Genomic DNA, 18074 nt, shown 5'->3' on the forward strand with positions numbered 1-18074 from the left:
ATGATCCCTGAGTGTTGCTGATGCTGAAGTGGCAACAGAGCCTCCAAGCATCACGATGCATCCTGCAGCCTGAAGGTGCATCGGAGCTCTGTGTCCTGCCCCAGCGCACACGTGGGAGCTGCCCTCGCTGAAGAGACGCCGGCACGGAGTTAGCAGAGCTAGCCCCACATCTCCCAGCTTAACCATCCTCCCACGCACCCCCTGCTCCCACGTTTCACCCCAGCCACAAAGCAGTTAATATGTGTTGATCGCGGCAGCGTGCTCGGTGCTCTGTGCGGCTCTCGGATGCAGCGCAATACTCCCTGCTCTCCAGGGACCTCGTGGCATTTTGCCCAGATGGCATCGGTCTGCATCTCAAGGACATAACACGGTGCCTACGGCTCCACGCAGCAGCGCTAGAGTGATAGATGAAACCGGGGCGCTGCTCTGTCTCTGCCGAGAGGGAAGAAAAGCTCCTGAAAATGCCGCTTCTCCAGCCCACTGCTCCCTTTCGCCTCCATGGATGAACGTGTCCCCGCCGGCCACCCACGTTGCTTCGTGTGGGGGCAGCACTGGCCGAGCACGTGGGGTTCCCTCTCCCCGCAGAGGAGAGGGCGTGCTCGGCTCCTGCCCCTCCTGCCAGCCGAGCAGGTAGGTGAGATGTCCCCGTCGTGCCCTGCCACCACGTGCCCCGCTGCGCTGCCCAGCACATCCCACCATCGTCCCTGCCCAATGCATCCCGCTTCGCCCTCTGGGAGCGGTGCTGCCATCCGACCACAACGGGCAGGCAGGCACGGGAAGGCATCGCCGCTCCCCAGGGAAGGGGGTCCCTGCGCTCTCCACAGCCTGGAGTGTGGGCAGAGCAGGGACCCAGCGAGCGCGGGTGGCCGGGCGATGCCCTGGCTGTGCCACAGGAGGCTGAAGCGGGGGACATCGGCACAGAGCTGGATGCGGGGCAGAGGGTGCAGCCAGCACGGCTGCCTGGCAAAGGCATGGGCTGCACAGGGGTCGTTTTGGTTGTGCCCACCACATCCCGAGCATCCCAGCAGCAGCGTGGGGAGGATGGCTACAACTCTGCCCCAGCGCAAGAGCTGCTGCTCCATTCACAGCCTGAGCGTGGAGGGAGGCTGCGAATGGGACCCTGAGGACCCCGCTCAGTGGTCTCCAGGCCCCCCCATAGCCGCTGTCCCCTGCACTGACGGGGTTAGCAACCAGGGTTGTTAAATCCTGTTCTCCTGGGCCTCTGAGCACCATGACGATGCTCCTGTGTGATCCCAGTGGCAGCAGCGTGAGGAGCAGCTGCGTGTTTGTGGGTGACCTGGAAAGCTTTGCTGTTCTCGGGCCGTGGCCGGGCCAGGCACAGGGGTTTGGGCAGTGGACAAGAAGGAGTGTTGAGCGTCCCTTCCACCCCACGGCCAGGAGACCGGCTGTCTCCTTCCGAGACTTTCTTGGTGTGGTGGTTGGCAGCAGCCAGCAGGGACAAGAGGATGTGGGGACAGGAGCAGCCCAACCCCAAGCAGGAGTGCACGGGAATGAGCTGCTCTCTGTGGGATCTACGGGTGACAAAAGTGTCTCGGGGGTGGAACCCACCATGGGACAATGGGCCAGGTTGGCCCCGCAGAGCCAGCCTGTGGGTACCAAGAGCCGCAAGTTGCCTGATCCTTATGGTTTTCCACCCCTTTTGGCTCCCTGGAGTGGGACGATGCTGGCATTGATTCCCGTCCCCATTGGCTGAGCCGCCACCTCTTGTACCACCCCAGAGCCCTTGTGGTGCTCTGGGAATGGCAGCGAGTGCCTGTTACGGCAGTGGCACACGCCAAATTAACCAAGAGCACTGAGCACGCCCCACCAATGGAAATGAGGCACCAACCCCTCATGCCCCAGCTCGCCACGAGGTGCTGGCACGGCGCCGGTGCTCTGCCCACACCCTGTGCCGGCAGCCGCAGCCGCCCAGCATCCCTGCGCGGGAGCCACTGTTTCCCTGCCAGGCATGCAGCTGATTTAATACAAAATGAAAATCGGGTTTGTTTTTCTCTTTTTTTTCCCCCCCCTTTCCTCCGGCGTGTGGCCAATCAAGTGTTCCCTCGCCGCGGTTCGTTAGAGCCCGGCACAGCCGCAGACACCCGCTTCCAGCAGCTGCCGTGTGCTGGGAATGCCAATGAAGCTGCCAGCACACCGCAAACTGCAGAGCGTGTTTGTCCTGAATGCAGAATAATTAATGGTTATGGGGCATCAAGTGAATTCTGCTGGAGCTGTTGCCCAATTAGTTCAACTAATTGCGCAGTAAGGAGGGTTACCAGGGCCCCGGGGCACCCGTGGCAGCACGCAGGAGCGGGGCGCACCCCAATCCCCTCTGCAGAGCTGAGGTGTCTGTTGCTGCTGAGCTGCTCTATTTTCCTAGCGGCAACTGTATTTATTTATCTGATTTGTGCTGCTGTGCACATGCAGAATGAAATCACGCCTCTCAATGCCCCGTGGGGCCGTGGCTGGTTCGTCACCCGGTTCTTTCACCAAACGCCACATCCCCCTTGCCTTGTCTGCCCCCCATCCAGCCTTTCACGCCGGGGATGTTGTGACCAGCACTGTCCTTGTTGGTTGTGTGAGCAGCCCACCCTGGTCCCGCAGGCACCAAGGGGAGGTGGTGTCCACCAGTAGGGCGGGCACGGTGTTGGCTTGTGGAATTGCAGACAGCTACATGCCCTTTTACAGAGGAAAATTTCAAATACTGCAAAATTCTGCGCTTCATTTGGCAGGAACGATGTTCCCAACCTTCCTGCTGCTAATTCTGGCTGGAAAAAGTGGTATTGATATAAACATATAGATATATGTATGTATTTGTATACATACCCATCTGCGTGTATACGTTGGAGCTTGTACCTGGGTGGAAGGGTGGGGGGTCCCCGCGGTGCCGCCGCTGCGGGACCCGCGCTGGGCTTTGTCCAGGGATGGGTGGGCGCCCATTGAGTTGTGCTTCCCCCCTCCCCATATCGGCTGTGACAGATTACAGCTTGATAGAGCCACAAACACCCAACAGCAACAGAGGCGTCAATTTAGTGATTAACAAAGGGTGGTATTCAAATGGCGCTGGCGCGGCTCCAAGGCGCGGGAGCTTCTGAGGAGCACACGGGGTGTATTAAATATTCATCGAAATCTTGGCATTTTGTTCCCATCTCCCGCTCTTCCCCCCCCCTCCCTCCCCCCTGAAATTATTTGGTTCTAAAGGTTAGAAGCCTACTTCAGAAATTAATTATTTCATTAATCCGTTATAAATTAGATTTTTACAACTAAGTTTTTTAGGGTCGAGGTGGAACGGGTTGTAGTGGCACTTCATCAGGTTTGTTCATCACGTGAGCCCTGACCCCGGGCATGTGACGGTGCCGACCGATGCTCGCGGCAGCATGTGACCCTAAATGCTACGTGAGCTCACGAGAAAAAAAAAAAAAAAGAATTTAAATACAAAAATATAAGCAAGTCTGTCTGCTGCCTTCACCTGCCCTGGTGTAGCCGAGCCGTACCTGCCGCCCGGAGAGCGGCAGGCGCCGGGAGCTCCGTGTCGCCGTCGTGCTGCAAAACCCTGCCCTCCGCTTTGGCACCACGGCTCCCCATTTGGTAAGTGAGCAGATCCTTCCAGCAATTAATTGGCGCGGCTCTGCGGCGCGGCTCATTAGCATGCAGGGCGCGCGGGCGCTCCGCCGCGTGCAGCCTCGCGCTGCTCCGCTCGCCGGCGCCGACGGCCACGCCGCTGCCCTCCCGGGGGGCTCGGAGGGCGCGGGGTCTCGCCAACACGTGTCGGTGTCTCCATCCTGGTGCCAACATTGTGATGCTCCATAAAGGGCTCCTCGCGGGTGGGGGTCGGGGCACCCTGTAACTGCTGGATTTTAATGTCTCCGTGCTAGGATTCAGAAAACGATGTGTCCCCAGTGGATGGATTTGGGAGGCTGTTTCTCTTTCCTTCTGCATCCAAGGGGCTGTTGGTGCCAGGGGCTCACAGCCAGTGAGCCGTGCCCGCTGCCGATGCTGGGCTCCCAGTCCTGGAATTCTGGCTCACAAACAGTGCAGGTTTTATTTTGGTGCTTGCCGGTGCCTCGGCGATGTCTTTGCCAAGGCTGGGGCCGCTCGCTGTCCCCCATGAGCCGCCATGTGGGATTTTGGGACTGAATCCATAATGCTGGGATGCCCCAGCCTGGAAGGGGCCCGAGGGAGGCGGCTGCCAGCCGGTGGGAGCGGGAGGTCATTAGGATGCAGGTCCATCGCCATCTCCCTGGAGACGAGCAGAGAGGAGGGCTGGGTGACTCGGTGTCTGGTACGGCTGGCAGCCGTGCTGGGAAGAGGGCAGCTGCGTGCAGGCGCTGCCGGGCGCGGATGAATTCCCACCCCTGCTCAGGAACCAGCCTTTGTTCCCGCGCACTGTCAGCAGAGAAATGGGAGAGCAGAGTGAAATGGCTGAGGCGCAGCCCACGATGCGGGGCAGAAAATGGGCCACGCCACAGCCGCCACGAGCTTAAGCATCATTTTGGGATTTGCCCTTGAACTAATTATCTGGAAAAGCTCTTTGGAGCCATCACCGAGTACGAGTTGCTGTTCTGGCGTGGCATTGGAACAGCAGCGATCCCGTGTTTAATACTCGAGGCACTCCTGGGCGATCACCAGTCCCTTTGTGCCGCAGAGGGAAGCCATATGGTTCAGAGACGTCTTTAAAGATGCTTGCAGAAACAACAAAAAAAGGAATTTCTGTGTGTGCTGAATGCGGCTGCCAATCACCCGGCGTCCTGCGCTGGCTCCCTTCTGCTCACTGGAATGTGAGGGAGCGGCAGCGGCTTCGGTAAATAGGGGCTCATGTTTGTAGCCGGGATTTGCCGTCTGCGGGAATGAGCTATGTGAGCTTTTAATTGGCACGGATGACCGCCCGGCCCCTGGCTCGCGTTTGCTGCCTCTCCCAAGCACGACTCCTGTTCACTGTGATCGCAGAGAAGTGGCTGCGAAGGCGTCGCTGCTGGAGAATCATTTTTCTACGCTGCTCGTACAGATTTTTTTGACTCGCAGCCAGCTGTGAGCCAGAGCTTAAACAAACAAACAAGTGACCCAGGCCCGCTGTGCCGCGCCGTCCCCCGGCTCATTTCTCCAGCTCCCCCCGAAGCGCTTTGCTCACACCTGGGATTTTTGTTTGGTTTAATTGGTTCCTTAATAGTTTCATGGCAAGCATTTCCAAACCTCGTGTGAACATTCCCCTGGAGTGCGGAGGAGATGAGTAAGGAGGGAAATCCAGCCCCGTCAGCTGGACGGGTGCCGGCACAGGCGCGGGTGGCAGCGCTCTGACAGCACCACCGGCTGCCGAGAGGAGAGGGAACTTCACGGAAACACCCTGGGTCGCACCTGCTGTGAGATCTACAAGGCTGCAGTTGCCAGCAGCCCAGCAAAGGTTTTGACCTGAAAGAGGGGAGATTGAGATGAGATCTTGGGCAGAAATGCTGTCCTGTGAGGGTGGGGAGGCCTTGGAACAGGTTGCCCAGAGCAGTGGTGGCTGCTCAAGTACCCAAGCCATTCTGTGATTCTATGAGAGAGAGGACGTGTGGAGTCATGTTGATCTGGTTTTTAATTTACAAAGTCTTTCTGAGTGTCGGGGGTCTCAGGTCCCAGCAAGCCATGCCATAGGGAGCCCTGTGCCAGCACCGGGGTGGCTGCAGACCTCGTGCTCAAGTCACAGCCTCTGTGCCCACCACCCCAAGGAGAATGGGCTCCCAGGGCTGCCCCAGGTGCCTTTCTTTCAGGCTTTATTGCTCCATTCTGGAGCGACCCACTTGCAGATCGCTCTCCGAAGGAGTGCAAGGAGCTGCAGAATGGCAGAGATACACCACGCTACATGGGGACGCAGCCACCCTCCAGGAGCCACCAGGTACCAGCGCCAAGGACCTTCCTTCAGGCCCAGAAACCTTCCCTCAGGACTAGGGACCTTCCTGACTGTTACACCCTGGTTTGCCCAGGCACGCTGACTGTTCACACCTGGGGCCGTGCAGTTCCCGTAGCTGGCTCTGCTTCTGCAGGATCTGAATCTTCAAACATGAAGCCTTAGTCCCTGCGGGAAGGCAGAGTTCTGCTGAGAGACCAGCTCCTGTCTGGGCTCCAGAGCTTCCCGACCCTTGCAAAACCAGGGAGCCAGGCGCTGCCTAGAGCAGAGAATGGCAGGAACCACTGGAGAGCAACTCTCCACTGCATGGGGAACTAAGAATGAATTCATTAAAGGCTGTTAACTAGTAGTCGATATTTAAGCAGCCTGCCAGCAAATAGAGGGTCTGCCTGTCTGTTAGAGGAGGGTCCCTGTCCTTCTGGTGCTAGAGAGCACAATGGCCCACAAGCAGCATCTCCCACTGCACCACCCCAGCCTCTCCAAGCATGTTCTCTCTTGTTTTAAGCAATAACCTGCCCCTCAGCCCCTGCCAAGCTCCTCGACATCCCTCCGGAGCCACAGACCAGCCCTGCATCCTCTGCCTCGGCCCTGGGGGACCAGGCATCCCCATCCGCTCTGCCTGGTCTCCAGGTTCCCTATCAAACAGCCAGCTTTCCATTGGAGCTTTCCACTTTTTCCAGTGGAGCTTTCCATCTTGATTTAATAAGTATCTGGAAATGTCATAAAAGACATGATAATAAAATATCAGATGTAGGAAAATGAGTAGCCAAAAGGCATTTAAAAAGGGAAGAGTGTAAATGCAGTAGATTAAGACACTAATTCCTATCTCTTGTATGTTCTCCATCTTTCCCAAGCCTTGACAGACAGAAATAAATGCCCTCTCTTCCTGTGCAGCGCTATCTGCCTCTCCTTGCTGCACTGTAACCACAGCGTGCCTGCAGCCCATTTATTCTCCAGATCTGATATTTTATCACTTTCAAAGGAGCAACTCAGCCAGTTCATCACACACATTCCCACCACAAGCACTTGCACTTAAAGGGCAAAGGGATTCTGGTGGTAATAGCTAAATTTGATTTTTGACGCTCTGGAGTGCCTCTGCAAGCTAAAGCCCTGCAATCCATGCCTCTGTTTGGGCCACACAGCTTTGAACCAAATAAAATGCCAATCGATTCCCACACCCAGCCCGGTGCGATGTGGACAGGAGCCAGATCAGCAGCTAAGTGATGGATGTGTTAATGGTTTAATAGGCCAGCCACTTCATAAATGATTTGCTCTGTTATGGAGTAATTGACCTGGTCACAGTGGTAATAAAGGGCTGTCCCTTGGGCTCCTGTTCAAAGGGTCAGCAAGCCCTGCCCGAGAAACTCTTAAGTGCCTTTTAACAATATCAATTTTGCATTGTTACAGTCTGGTACCCTGCTAATCCAGCCGTTGGTGTGAACCCCATCAGGCTGCTTTGCAGGGATTTCAATTAAAAACATAGAAATGAGAACCCAGGGCGACTTTTGCCAGGCAAAACCTTTGTTTGCTCTCTGGTGAGCAAGGACCTGTGTGTGGAGCATCCCAGCATGGAGCCCAGCTCAGCAGGGAGGCACAGAGCCCCTGGCCAGCGGAGGCAGCCAGAGCCCAGCCTGCAGCTCAGGGACAGGGCTTGCCTCTTGTGTACTGGGTTTTCTTCTTGTGTATTGGGAATTCTGCTTGTCTACTGGGTTTTGCTGTGGCGAACCGGGTATTCCTGCTGTTTACTGGATATTCCTCTTGTGTACAGAGTATTCCTCTTCTCTGATGAAGGGATCAAGGGATCCTTGCGGGAGCTTGCAGGTGACATGAAACTGGGTGGAAATGTTGCTCCGCTTGAGGGCAGGCAGGCTCTGCAGAGGGCTCTGGACAGGGTGGATCCATGGCTGAGGCCGATTGTATGAGGGTCAACAAGGCCAAGTGTCGGGTCCTGCACTTGGGTCACAACAACCCCATGCAGCTCCAGGCTTTGGGAAGAGCAGCTGGGAAGCTGCCCAGCAGAAAAGGCCCTGGGGTGCTTGTCAACAGCGGCTGAACGTGAGTCAGCAGTGGCCCAGGTGGCCAAGAAGGCCACCAGCATTCTGGCTTGTATCAGCCATGGGGTGGCCAGCAGGAGCAGGGACCTCCACAAGGATACCGGGTCCTGCACTTGGGGCACAACAACCCTATGCAGTGCTACAGACTAGGAGAAGTCTGTCTAGAAAGCTGCCTGGAGGAGAGGGACCTGGGGGTGTTGGTTGACAGCGACTGAACATGAGCCAGCAGTGTGCCCAGGTGGCCAAGAAGGCCAATGGCATCTTGGCTTGGATCAGAAACGGCGTGACCAGCAGGTCCAGGGGGGTTATTCTCCCTCTGTACTCAGCACTGGTGAGACCGCTCCTCGAATCCTGTGTTCAGTTCTGGGCCCCTCACCACAAGAAGGATGTTGAGGCTCTGGAGCGAGTCCAGAGAAGAGCAACGAAGCTGGTGAGGGGGCTGGAGAACAGGCCTTATGAGGAACGGCTGAGAGAGCTGGGGGTGTTTAGCCTGGAGAAGAGGAGGCTGAGGGGAGACCTCATTGCTCTCTATAACTACCTGAAAGGAGGTTGTGGAAAGGAGGGAGCTGGCCTCTTCTCCCAAGTGACAGGGGACAGGACAAGAGGGAATGGCCTCAAGCTCTGCCAGGGGAGATTTAGGCTGGACATTAGGAAAAAATTTTTCACGGAAAGGGTCATTGGGCCCTGGCAGAGGCTGCCCAGGGAGGGGGTTGAGTCACCTTCCCTAGAGGTGATTAAGGCACGGGTGGACGAGGCGCTAAGGGGCATGGTTTAGTGTTTGATAGGAATGGTTGGACTCGATGATCCGGTGGGTCTCTTCCAACCTGATTATTCTATGATTCTATGATTCTATGATTCTATGAACGATGGAGGCTTCAATGGGAAGAGGCATTTTAGCAGCCCAGCGTGGCTTCTGTGGGCAAGGCTCTTCACAAGGTGCTGTAGCCAGGGCTGACACTCAAAATAGACAGGAAAGGGTCCCAGGGGCTGGTGAGTTTGTTCACAAGACCTCAGCGTCAGGGGGAATTGCAAACTCCCATGGGTGTGCGCTGGTGCATGGGTGCAGCTGCCATCAGCCTGGCAGTGCCCAGCTTGGAAAAGAGACAGACCAGTGGCCAAAAGGGGCCAAGCAGGAGAAGGACATTGTCTGGGGCTTTGCAGGTTTAGTTTGCTATGCTCTGGCTGTGCCCTGTGCCCACTGTCGTGCCATTACTGCCAGCAAAGCACCCCCTTCCCGGCAGCTGGGAGTGTGGGCGCAAGCCGCGCTGGCAGAACCCCCATCTGGGGGCCCAGCAGCCCTCGTGCGGCAACCGGCACCGTGCTTCACCCTCTGCTTCTCTGCAGGGACTGCTGGGCATGAGCTGCCTGGGACAGGGCTCCCTGGGGCTGTTGGATGCCAGCAGCAGAGCCCAGGACCCCATGGCCACAGCATCCGCTCCCCAGAAGCATCTTTGCTCCCAAATATCACTTCGCGCCCCCTGTACAGGCAGGCTCATCCCAGTCATGAGAGGGAGAGGTGGCTGTAATGAGAAGTAATAAGAATCTAATATCCATGCCCCTATTTTTGTAAATTAGTCTAACTGTCAACTCCAGAATAAATGACACCTAATTACTGTTTGGGGAAGTTCACGCCGAAGCGCTTCGCTGTGAGGTGATCATAGGGAAGCACTATCAGCGACAGAAAATGAACAGGATACCGATGGTAGGGAACTGTAATTACAGAGGACTGACATGCTGCGAGCTGTTTATGATAATGAAGTGGTGCATCAAATCAAATTAACCTTAGTTATCTAACGCAGAATGCACCGAAGACTTGTCTCAGTAGATGGTAAATCCAAACCTGGAGCCATCGCCTGAGCCAGAGAGGCGGCTGCGATGCAGGCAGGGGCGGTTGCTGTTATTTAAGCCATGCTTGGCGAGCGGCGTGCCGGAGCAGCCGCGCTGGGCGATGGACAGGGCTAGCGCAGATAGAAAGCCGGCAGAGCTGCTGCTGGCAGCCTGGGGAGCCGCGGTGCTGCCGGGGAGCCCCGCTGCCTCCGGCTCCACGCTGCCAGGAGAGAGCCTGTGGCAGCAGCATCGCTGAGCCACCCAGCCCATCGCCATCCGCGCCCCCACCATGCGCCCCTCGCTCTGCGCGACGCCGACGGCCCCGTGCTCGGTCGCCGTGGGAGCAGAGCCAAGGCAAGGTCAGTATCTCACCCCGCGAGGAGGCAGCGAGGGCCGAGGGTTTGTCCTCAGTGCAGCGGGGCAGCAGGATGCTCTGCTACCCGGTGTGCCGGGAACACCGCCGGCTGCTCCCAGTTGTAGGGCAAAGGATGCGGGTGCCGCTGTGCTCTTGTGAGAGGGTTTCATTTGCCCATCTCTCTTCCCCACGAAGGCTGCGGCGCTCGCTGGAGGAGCGTTCCCGTCGGGATCCCTTCACGCTGATGGGTGAGTAACCTTTTGAATTAACCCAGACGCTCTTTTAAAGATTAATGAGCTTTCTAAACAAGGGTCCCTTCAGTGCACCCGTCTCTTCGCAGCGCTGCGCGTTCCTCCCCGCCGGAGGAAGGGATTTCTCACCAGAGATGCCGGCACAAGCTCGGCTGGGGTAGGGGCGAGGGGCAGAGGGGTAAACACGCAGTGTGACAGCGGTTCTCTAAATAACGTGCAGAGGCTGTTGATGTCGTTGGTGTTTCTTTGGCTGGAGGGAGGCGGGTGACCTGGCTTCTGGCAGCAGGGACGCTGGCCGGGCTCGCGTCGCTCAGATGCTCAGCGAGGCACGAGCGGTTGATGCTGGCAGCAGGGACGGGAGCGCAGCGGGCAGGCACCTGCAGGCACAGCTCAGCTGCACACGCTGCCCGGCAGAGCCAAAGGGCGAGCAAGGGACCAGCCTGACTAAAATGCCTCTTACTTGGCTCATAGTGTCTGTGTGCTGCCGGCCTGCTGCCTTCCCGAGTACCTGGTCTGCTTCTGGACATCTGTTACGGGTTGGTTTGGATTGGTTTCTATTAGAAACCATTTGCTCAGTGCCCTGCAGGGGCCTCTGGGGAACCGGGTCCCTCCTCGGAGAAAGATTCCTCTGCAGAACTTCCTACTTGTTGGAAGAACACCAATTGCATCTCTAGTGAAAGGCTTTCTTTCCTCTGTGTGATTCAAAGCTTTCGATGGATTTTGGAGTTCCTGCAGTCAGATTCATCCTGAATTATATTTTTTTCATATCTTTCTGTTTATAGGATTTTTTTTTAAATCAAGTACATTTACTCTTTTCTGCTTTCCAGCCAGAACAAACTTTATCCACGCACACACACACGTGTGGCCTCGCGCAGGCACGGGTGCTGGGTCGGGCAGCAAAGGGCTGAGCAGGGAGTTAGTGGAGCGGGTGAGGAGGTGGGGACCCCTTCGAGCACAGCCAGGGGCTCCCCAAAGGCTCCCCCAGCATGAGCTGGGGCCAAGTGGGCACCAGCCAGTGGGAACCCACTGCCAGAGCACGGGATCCTGACATCTTCAGCCCTGCACTGGTGGCTCCCCTGTGTATAAATTAGCACTCCAGGTGTCTTGACAATAATTCCTCCTCTAATGCCGGCTTTGAGACCCGGTTCATGGTGGAAGGAGCTGGCTTTTGTGGTTAGGAGTTCATTTCGCTTCTTCCCATCAATATGAAAATGCCTTGTGAGGCCGGAGAGTTAATCACTATTGTATGGGAATAAAGAGAGGAGTTTTTTCTCTAATCCCCTTTAAACGGCCTCCAAATGAGGGCTCGCACAAAGATGACTAATGACAGACATGATTAAACTAATTTAGTAGGTGAGGCTCTGCTGGGAGCTCTCCCGAGCCCAGGTGCACCAGCTTCTCACACTGCAAACACCAACCTCCTCGCTGCCAGACATGAATTAAGCAAACTTATTTTGGGGTTGGTTTGACCAGAAGATTCCCTTTTATTTAATTGGAAATATTTCTGTCTGTTTTCTGCAATCCTTTTCCTTGGCACTGCCAAACATAGTCTCACTAATGGGAAACTAAATCCAGATTCACTTGGTGGCCGGCTACAACCCTCGTACCTCATCCAGTCCCTCCCATCAAAGGGCTCCTGCCCTTTAGTGGGGTCAGCAGGGGACTCTGCACCCCCTTTGCCAGGAGAGGGTCGCCAGGAGAGCTCCCCAGCTGCTCTGCTGGGCCTGTGCCTCTGCCCTGCCCTGTCCCTGTCACCTCCCTGGCCGTCACACGCCTGCCTCCAGCCCTGGCAGAGGCACCTTCCCTGGCCTCGCACGCTCCCGCTGCCCGTTGTCTTGCACGGGATGCTGCCCCTGCGCCCTGGAACCCTTAGGGGTGCTCACTGCCTTAGGGTGCCCTCTGATTTTCATTCTTTTCTTTCTCTTTGGCTGCTGTTATCCCTGTTCCAAATCTCCCCATCCATGGCAGCTGGGTTTCCCCCTGCGGCCCCAGCAAAGGCAGCCGGACTGAGCTCCCAGCCGAGGTGGAGCATTGCGTGGGCATCCTGCTGCCACACTGGGCTTAACCCGTCCTGCCTGTCACCTTGCGTTATCTGCACATTCAGGTGGTGCACGGTCACCCTCCTCCTGGCTCCCCTGGAGACTCTGGGAACCCCTCAGGCTCTGGCACAGATCCGAGCACACCCATCCACCTTCTCCCTCTCCTGATGCAGCGCTTCTCTTCCCTCTGCTTTAAGGACTGCCCTCGCCAGTGCCCGCACGTCGCTCTCTCCTTGGATCCTCTCCTCCCTGCTGCTCCCGGACAGCAGCACCGCCCCTCACCATCACTCTTCACCGGGTGTGGGAACAGGTCACGGGTGGGGAGCGTGGGCTCTGGCAAACGCCGGCTTGTCCCATCTCTTCCCCGCAACACTGCGAGTAATTAATGGGACACGATCGCTGTCCGTCTTGCTTTTGTTTAACGATCATTGCTGTATTGCCTGTGCCTCTGGAGACCCGATCCGATAGGAATGCCTTGATGGATTATGTACGAAATCCAGGTCAACACATCCAAGTGTTGCTGCCTCGTAATTTGCTGTGCCACAGAGGCCGATAGAGGTGCCTTGTGTTATTAATTATACCAATATATTTTCATGAGTAATGTGATTAATTAGGCTGTGTACATAACAGTTGCAGGGCTGTTCTGTTGCTGTGTTTGCTCTTGGATGGAGGTGCTTGGCTCAGGGAGCTGGAGGCAAAATCTGCAGCTTGGTCTTGGTCTAGTTCCTTCTCTTCCAGAGCGCTCAGGGGGGAAAGAAAACCTAATAGGCTGCACTTTGTGTGCCAGGGAGCCACGAGGCAGTGGGGAGAGAGGCACGGGGGCTGCTCCAGCCACGGATGTGGCACAGAAGGGATGTGGATGGCAGCTGAGGCGCTGCCCACAGCCAGCTGCCAGGCTGCAGCAGAGGCTCCCAGGGACTCAGAGGTGGTGGGATGAGCCAGGAGATGCAGAACAGGCAGAGGGAACCTGGTGGGGCTGCAGGAACAGCTCAAGGCTGTCTCCCTCACAGGCCACCACCGCGCCGGCCTCGCTTTTAACGCCGCATGAATGAATCACACTGAAAGTCAACCAGAGACTTCTAAGCTCTCACTGGACTTCTTAAAAAAGTGCATCATAGAATCATAGAATCACCAGGTTGGAAGAGACCCACCAGATCACCGAGTCCAACCGTTCCTATCAAACACTAAACCATGCCCCTCAGCACCTCATCCACCCAACCCTTAAACACCTCCAGGTGTTTGCATTGGCAAAGTTGGTCCTGTAACTCATTTTTAATCTCCTCTTACAAGCTCCAAGCATGGGATCCAAACCGTGGCGAGTGGTCCCGTGCTGCTGGCTGCCAGTGCTGCAGGCTGCACGGCACGTGTGACATCTCCCAGGCGATGTCCTGACACACTGCTGTCAATCTGCAGGTGCAGAAACAGGGCAGAGGGTTTGCAGCTTTGCTGCAATGTGAAAATATTCACAGAAGAGCAGATTTTTGACAAAAGCAGCCACTTCCTCGGCTTGCCGGGTGAGCTTGCCTGGCATCAGGGCTTCAGCCACCCTGCAGCCCCCAACCTGTGTCCCTCGCTGTGCACAGGGACCTGAGAACTCCCTGGTCCCCCATCTCAGCATCACCAAAGCCCTGCAAAGCGCAGCGCTGGCCACACAGACTCTGCCGGGCTTCCCGCAGGGCAAGAGGATCCTGGACCTTGATTCCTACCTCACAGAGCTCTGCTCCCGGCATCACAGCCAGGCTGAAAACTCTTATCTCTTTTGTCTCCATAAAGGTCAAAGAAGAGTCCTCGTCCTTTAAGTGCCAAGAAGAGGCCTTCCACCCTCTGGTGCAAGAAGACTTTGAACAGTAAGGCAGCTGCTTTTTCTTCCCTAATGGTTGCTGCTTCACTGCATGTGCGTTGATCTTATTCTGGCAATTTCTGTCCTTCTTGTCATGGGTTTGATTGCACGGGTTTGATTCTTTGCGTTTTCACGTGATTTAGCCCCGGCAGTCACACAAACAATGGTGTCAGTGATGGGGCGTTGTCCTGTCCTCCCAGTGATGCTTCAAGATCTCAAGCTGCAATTTTCCCATCAAGTTATTCCTTCAGTGGGAACTGTGGGAGTGAGGGGAGGGTGGTCCTGGCTTTCCAGAGCCTTGCTGACCCCTCTGCGAGCACCTGGGAGCTCTTTGTGCAGGGGCAAGGGCTGAATTACAGCCTGGGGTCAGGGACCATTTTCAGCCAGCAAGATGGGGGACCCCGTTCCGGGGGGGAATTCTCTGCCACACTGGAAGGGGGAGACTTGTGCTCCTCGGGGGGCTGAGGGCAGCGAGCTGGCAGGGTGCAGGAGCACACCCAGTGTGACTGAGGTGGGCAGAAGCTGTTCCAGGTGGTCCCCTTGCATCCCTGCCTGCAGAGGGAAGCCCAAACCTCATCCCGGTGGTTTCTGACCTTTCCAGAGTGCTCCTCTTGCACCTTGGGGTGAAACCCAAAGCATTTGCAGTGCTCTGGTGGGCCCTGGGGCAGGCAGAGGCGCAGTGGCAGGGCCACCAGCTGGCTGCTGGTGCAGGAGGGTGGCAGAGCCCTGCCGTGGGCCAGCTCACAGCCAAAGCCACAGCAAGGGGATGTTTTGCTGCACAGTTTCATGCAAAGGCAGAGAGCAGCACAGACGCACGCCAGGTCAGCTCTGGCTCTTTGGCTGTGCAGGACCTTGATTTAATTATGCCAGTGGCTGCACTTGGCACCCAGCCCGACGTGTGCGTTCCCAGTCGGAACACTCTTCTGGCTGTCCAGAAGTGCTCCCTGCAGCCCTTGTCATCAGGCTCAGGCTCCCAGCACTTCCCAGTCCAGCAGGGCCATGTGGTGCCATAGGGGGTCATCACAGAATCACAGAATCAGGGCATGGTTTGGGTTGGAAGGGACCTCAAAGCCCATCCAGTTCCACCCCTGCCATGCGCAGGGACACCTCCCACTGCATCAGGGGCTCCAAGCCCCATCCAACCTGGCCTTGAACCCCTCCAGGGATGGGGCAGCCACCACTGCTCTGGGAAACCTCCCCACCCTCTCACCAAAACATTTCTCCCCAAGATCTCATTTAAATCTCCCTCTAAATCTCCCCTTAAAACCATCCCCCCTCGTCCTTTCCCTGCACTCCTTGATCAAGAGGTTCAGTGTCATGGTGAAGATCCCTGTTCTCCTCCCCAGCTCTGCCTGGAAGGCACCAGGGAACTCAGTGTGGAGTGAAACCTCCCGAGCTGGTGCTGCCCCGGGGACCCAGCCATGGGCCAGGGAGGAACCTCTGTGACTCTGCATTTAGTTCTCAGGACTGGCCCCCTCCCCCCTGGGTCAAGCCTTTTAGAAGCTCCAGTCAAAACGAAATTAGAAAATGAACTATTACTCCAAGTGACTCGGAGTTGCTTGAGATTTATATTCTGTAGGCAGCAGGAGCTCCGTTGGCCGGGGTACCTGGGGAAGCCTCCGCCACTCGCCCACCGTGACCGTTTGCAATTTCACACTACTTTAAACTCGCTTTCATTGAGATTGGAGGGATGAAAAATGTCTTTATTAAGGGAAGTCACAGGTCCCCCATTGGCTTCTGAGTGTGTTTTAATGGGAGCAGGGAGAGCAGGAAGGGGCTGTGGGGAGGGGCAGCCACCCTGGCCACTGAGCTCCCGTGAGAGCAACCCCAAACAAAGGAGTTCTACGGTTTTCCTGCTGCTTTGACCATCTCGAGGTGGTTGGAGGCATTTCCTTCGGGCCCTGGTGGCTTGTGGAATCTCCATTGCCCCACGTTTCATCAGGCATGGGAGGAGGTGACTCCTCTCTGCAGCTCATGTGCTGGGTTCAAGGCAGGGCTGTAAAACACAGGGATGGCGCAGGGTGCCTTGGGTATCCCCGCGGGCCGGGACTCAGGTGTGCATCCCACCACCCATGTAATGCTGTAGATGCTCCTGCTCCCTTCTTTGTGGCTGTTTGGTCTCCACAGATCTCCAGCAGTCCCATTGGAACGCTCTGTCCCGCTCCCCTGCCTCAGTTCTCATCCTGCTGCTCATCAGGGAGGTCTCCCAGACCAAAACACTTTTCTGCGGAGAGAGCAGAGAACAGCCCAGAGCAGTTACTTGTTCCTCACTGTATTTATGTGTGAGAGCATCTCCAGCTGCTGTGGTCCTGCTTTGCCCCAGCTCTAGCTGCAGCACACCTTGCTGGGACTGGTTCACCTAGACCACGCTTGCTGAACAGCAGGACACGGTATTGCTAGGAATACTAGTCTGTACTGGGGGGATCCAGACCAGTCAGAATGCAAATGCTTACAAAAGCCATAAAGGAAGAAAGAGAAACCTGCTTGGGAAGGCCTCACTGGTGATGCTTCTCCTTGCTGTCACCTGATGGGATCGTAGGGCTGCATCCAGGAGTGCTTGGGCTGTGTTCCTGGTGAGAGCACCCCCTGATTCCCATGGATGGTTCTCAGCAGAGCATCTGAAGGGTTGCTGCCCTGCAGGCTGTGGGGATGTCTCTGGGTTTTGGAGGGAGTGCTCCTGGTGGTGCTCATGGGCTCGCTGGGCTCCATCTGGACCTGTGACACTGTGATTCCTGGTGGTATTTCTTAATGAGAGACACTCTGTACGCAGATACATGTATGTGCACGTGTGTGCAATGTGCTTTAATAATTTACTCAGTCAAACATGTCATTATTTGTGCTCCTACAAATACAAGTCTCGGTGACCGTTCTCCCCGAGCATCACACCCCTCGTGCGACTCCCATGCATCCGGCAGACACAGAGCTGCGCAAGGAAGTGTTTGTGCTTCCCGCTGCTCTTGTTTCTCCAGCAGACCTTTGTGGGTATTCACTCCCTAATGATCTTTTCTTCTTGCATTTGTGTCTTTACTCCAGGAATCATGCACTGAACCTGGAGTGAAGTCAAGCACAGACCCTCCTCCCCGCTCATCCAGCCACAGTTTACAAAAGGCTCGGTTATTATCTCCGCATCCACACTCTCTAACCCTGTAATTAGATGCTTAGGCTATGATTGCCCCATTGTCCGCTGGATGGGTTTAATCATTCTTTTTTCCTACAGTGGCAATTTTGTTCCAATTAATTATTTCAGTTTGAACAGCAATAGCTGGTTGAGTTTAGAGAGAAATTAAAAGGGTAGAGAAGGATAATGAAGAGCGAGCGAACTAGGGAGAGACTGCAGACAGGGCTCTGCCTATCCCTGCTTCTCTTCCAGGCTCTTGCTTGCTCCCCAGAGAGCTTTCTGGGGCTGGAAAATGTTCTCCGTGGAAACAAGGATCCTGTGCGCTGCAGAAGCGCTGCCTGGCTCCATCCCTGCCTGGGAGGATCGGTATTGGCTCTGACGGGGACCTCACAGTCCAGCCGGGGAGGGAGAGTGTTTCTCATTCAGGTTTTAATCGGTGGGTCTCAAACCCTGCTCGAGGCCAGGCAGGTTTGGCTGGTGGTGCCATATACCTTGTGTTCTCCTGGCCAGCAAACACACATCCCAGGCCATTCCCAGCTGGACGGGTCCTGTAGCCGCATCCCATGAGGCTCTCCCAGGAAGCGATGGATGAGGCGGGATCTACAAAAACAAAAGTAGGTGCAAAAGAAAAGTGGTGTCTGACCCAGGTCAACACCTCCTGAGAATGAGGCAGAGCCCTAGTTCTCACCAGACCCGTGGTGGTTTT

At 56.1% G+C, this 18074-nt stretch overlaps 1 protein-coding gene across 10 annotated transcripts in view; it reads left to right on the forward strand.

Annotated features, from left to right (window-relative positions):
• Positions 1–483: 483 nt before the first annotated feature.
• The window catches only part of TNRC6A (trinucleotide repeat containing adaptor 6A), a 73858-nt gene continuing 56267 nt past the window's right edge, over positions 484–18074 (forward strand). For all 10 annotated transcript variants that reach the window (XM_069869929.1, XM_069869931.1, XM_069869936.1 and 7 more), the window contains exons 1-2: positions 484–630; positions 14184–14257. In XM_069869929.1, coding sequence (XP_069726030.1) covers positions 499–630; positions 14184–14257 — 206 coding nt within the window. In that variant the 5' untranslated portion in view covers positions 484–498. The remainder of the gene's footprint in view (positions 631–14183; positions 14258–18074) is intronic.

Source organism: Phaenicophaeus curvirostris, chromosome 16 (assembly GCF_032191515.1).
Source record: "Phaenicophaeus curvirostris isolate KB17595 chromosome 16, BPBGC_Pcur_1.0, whole genome shotgun sequence".
NCBI classification, from domain to species: domain Eukaryota; kingdom Metazoa; phylum Chordata; class Aves; order Cuculiformes; family Cuculidae; genus Phaenicophaeus; species Phaenicophaeus curvirostris.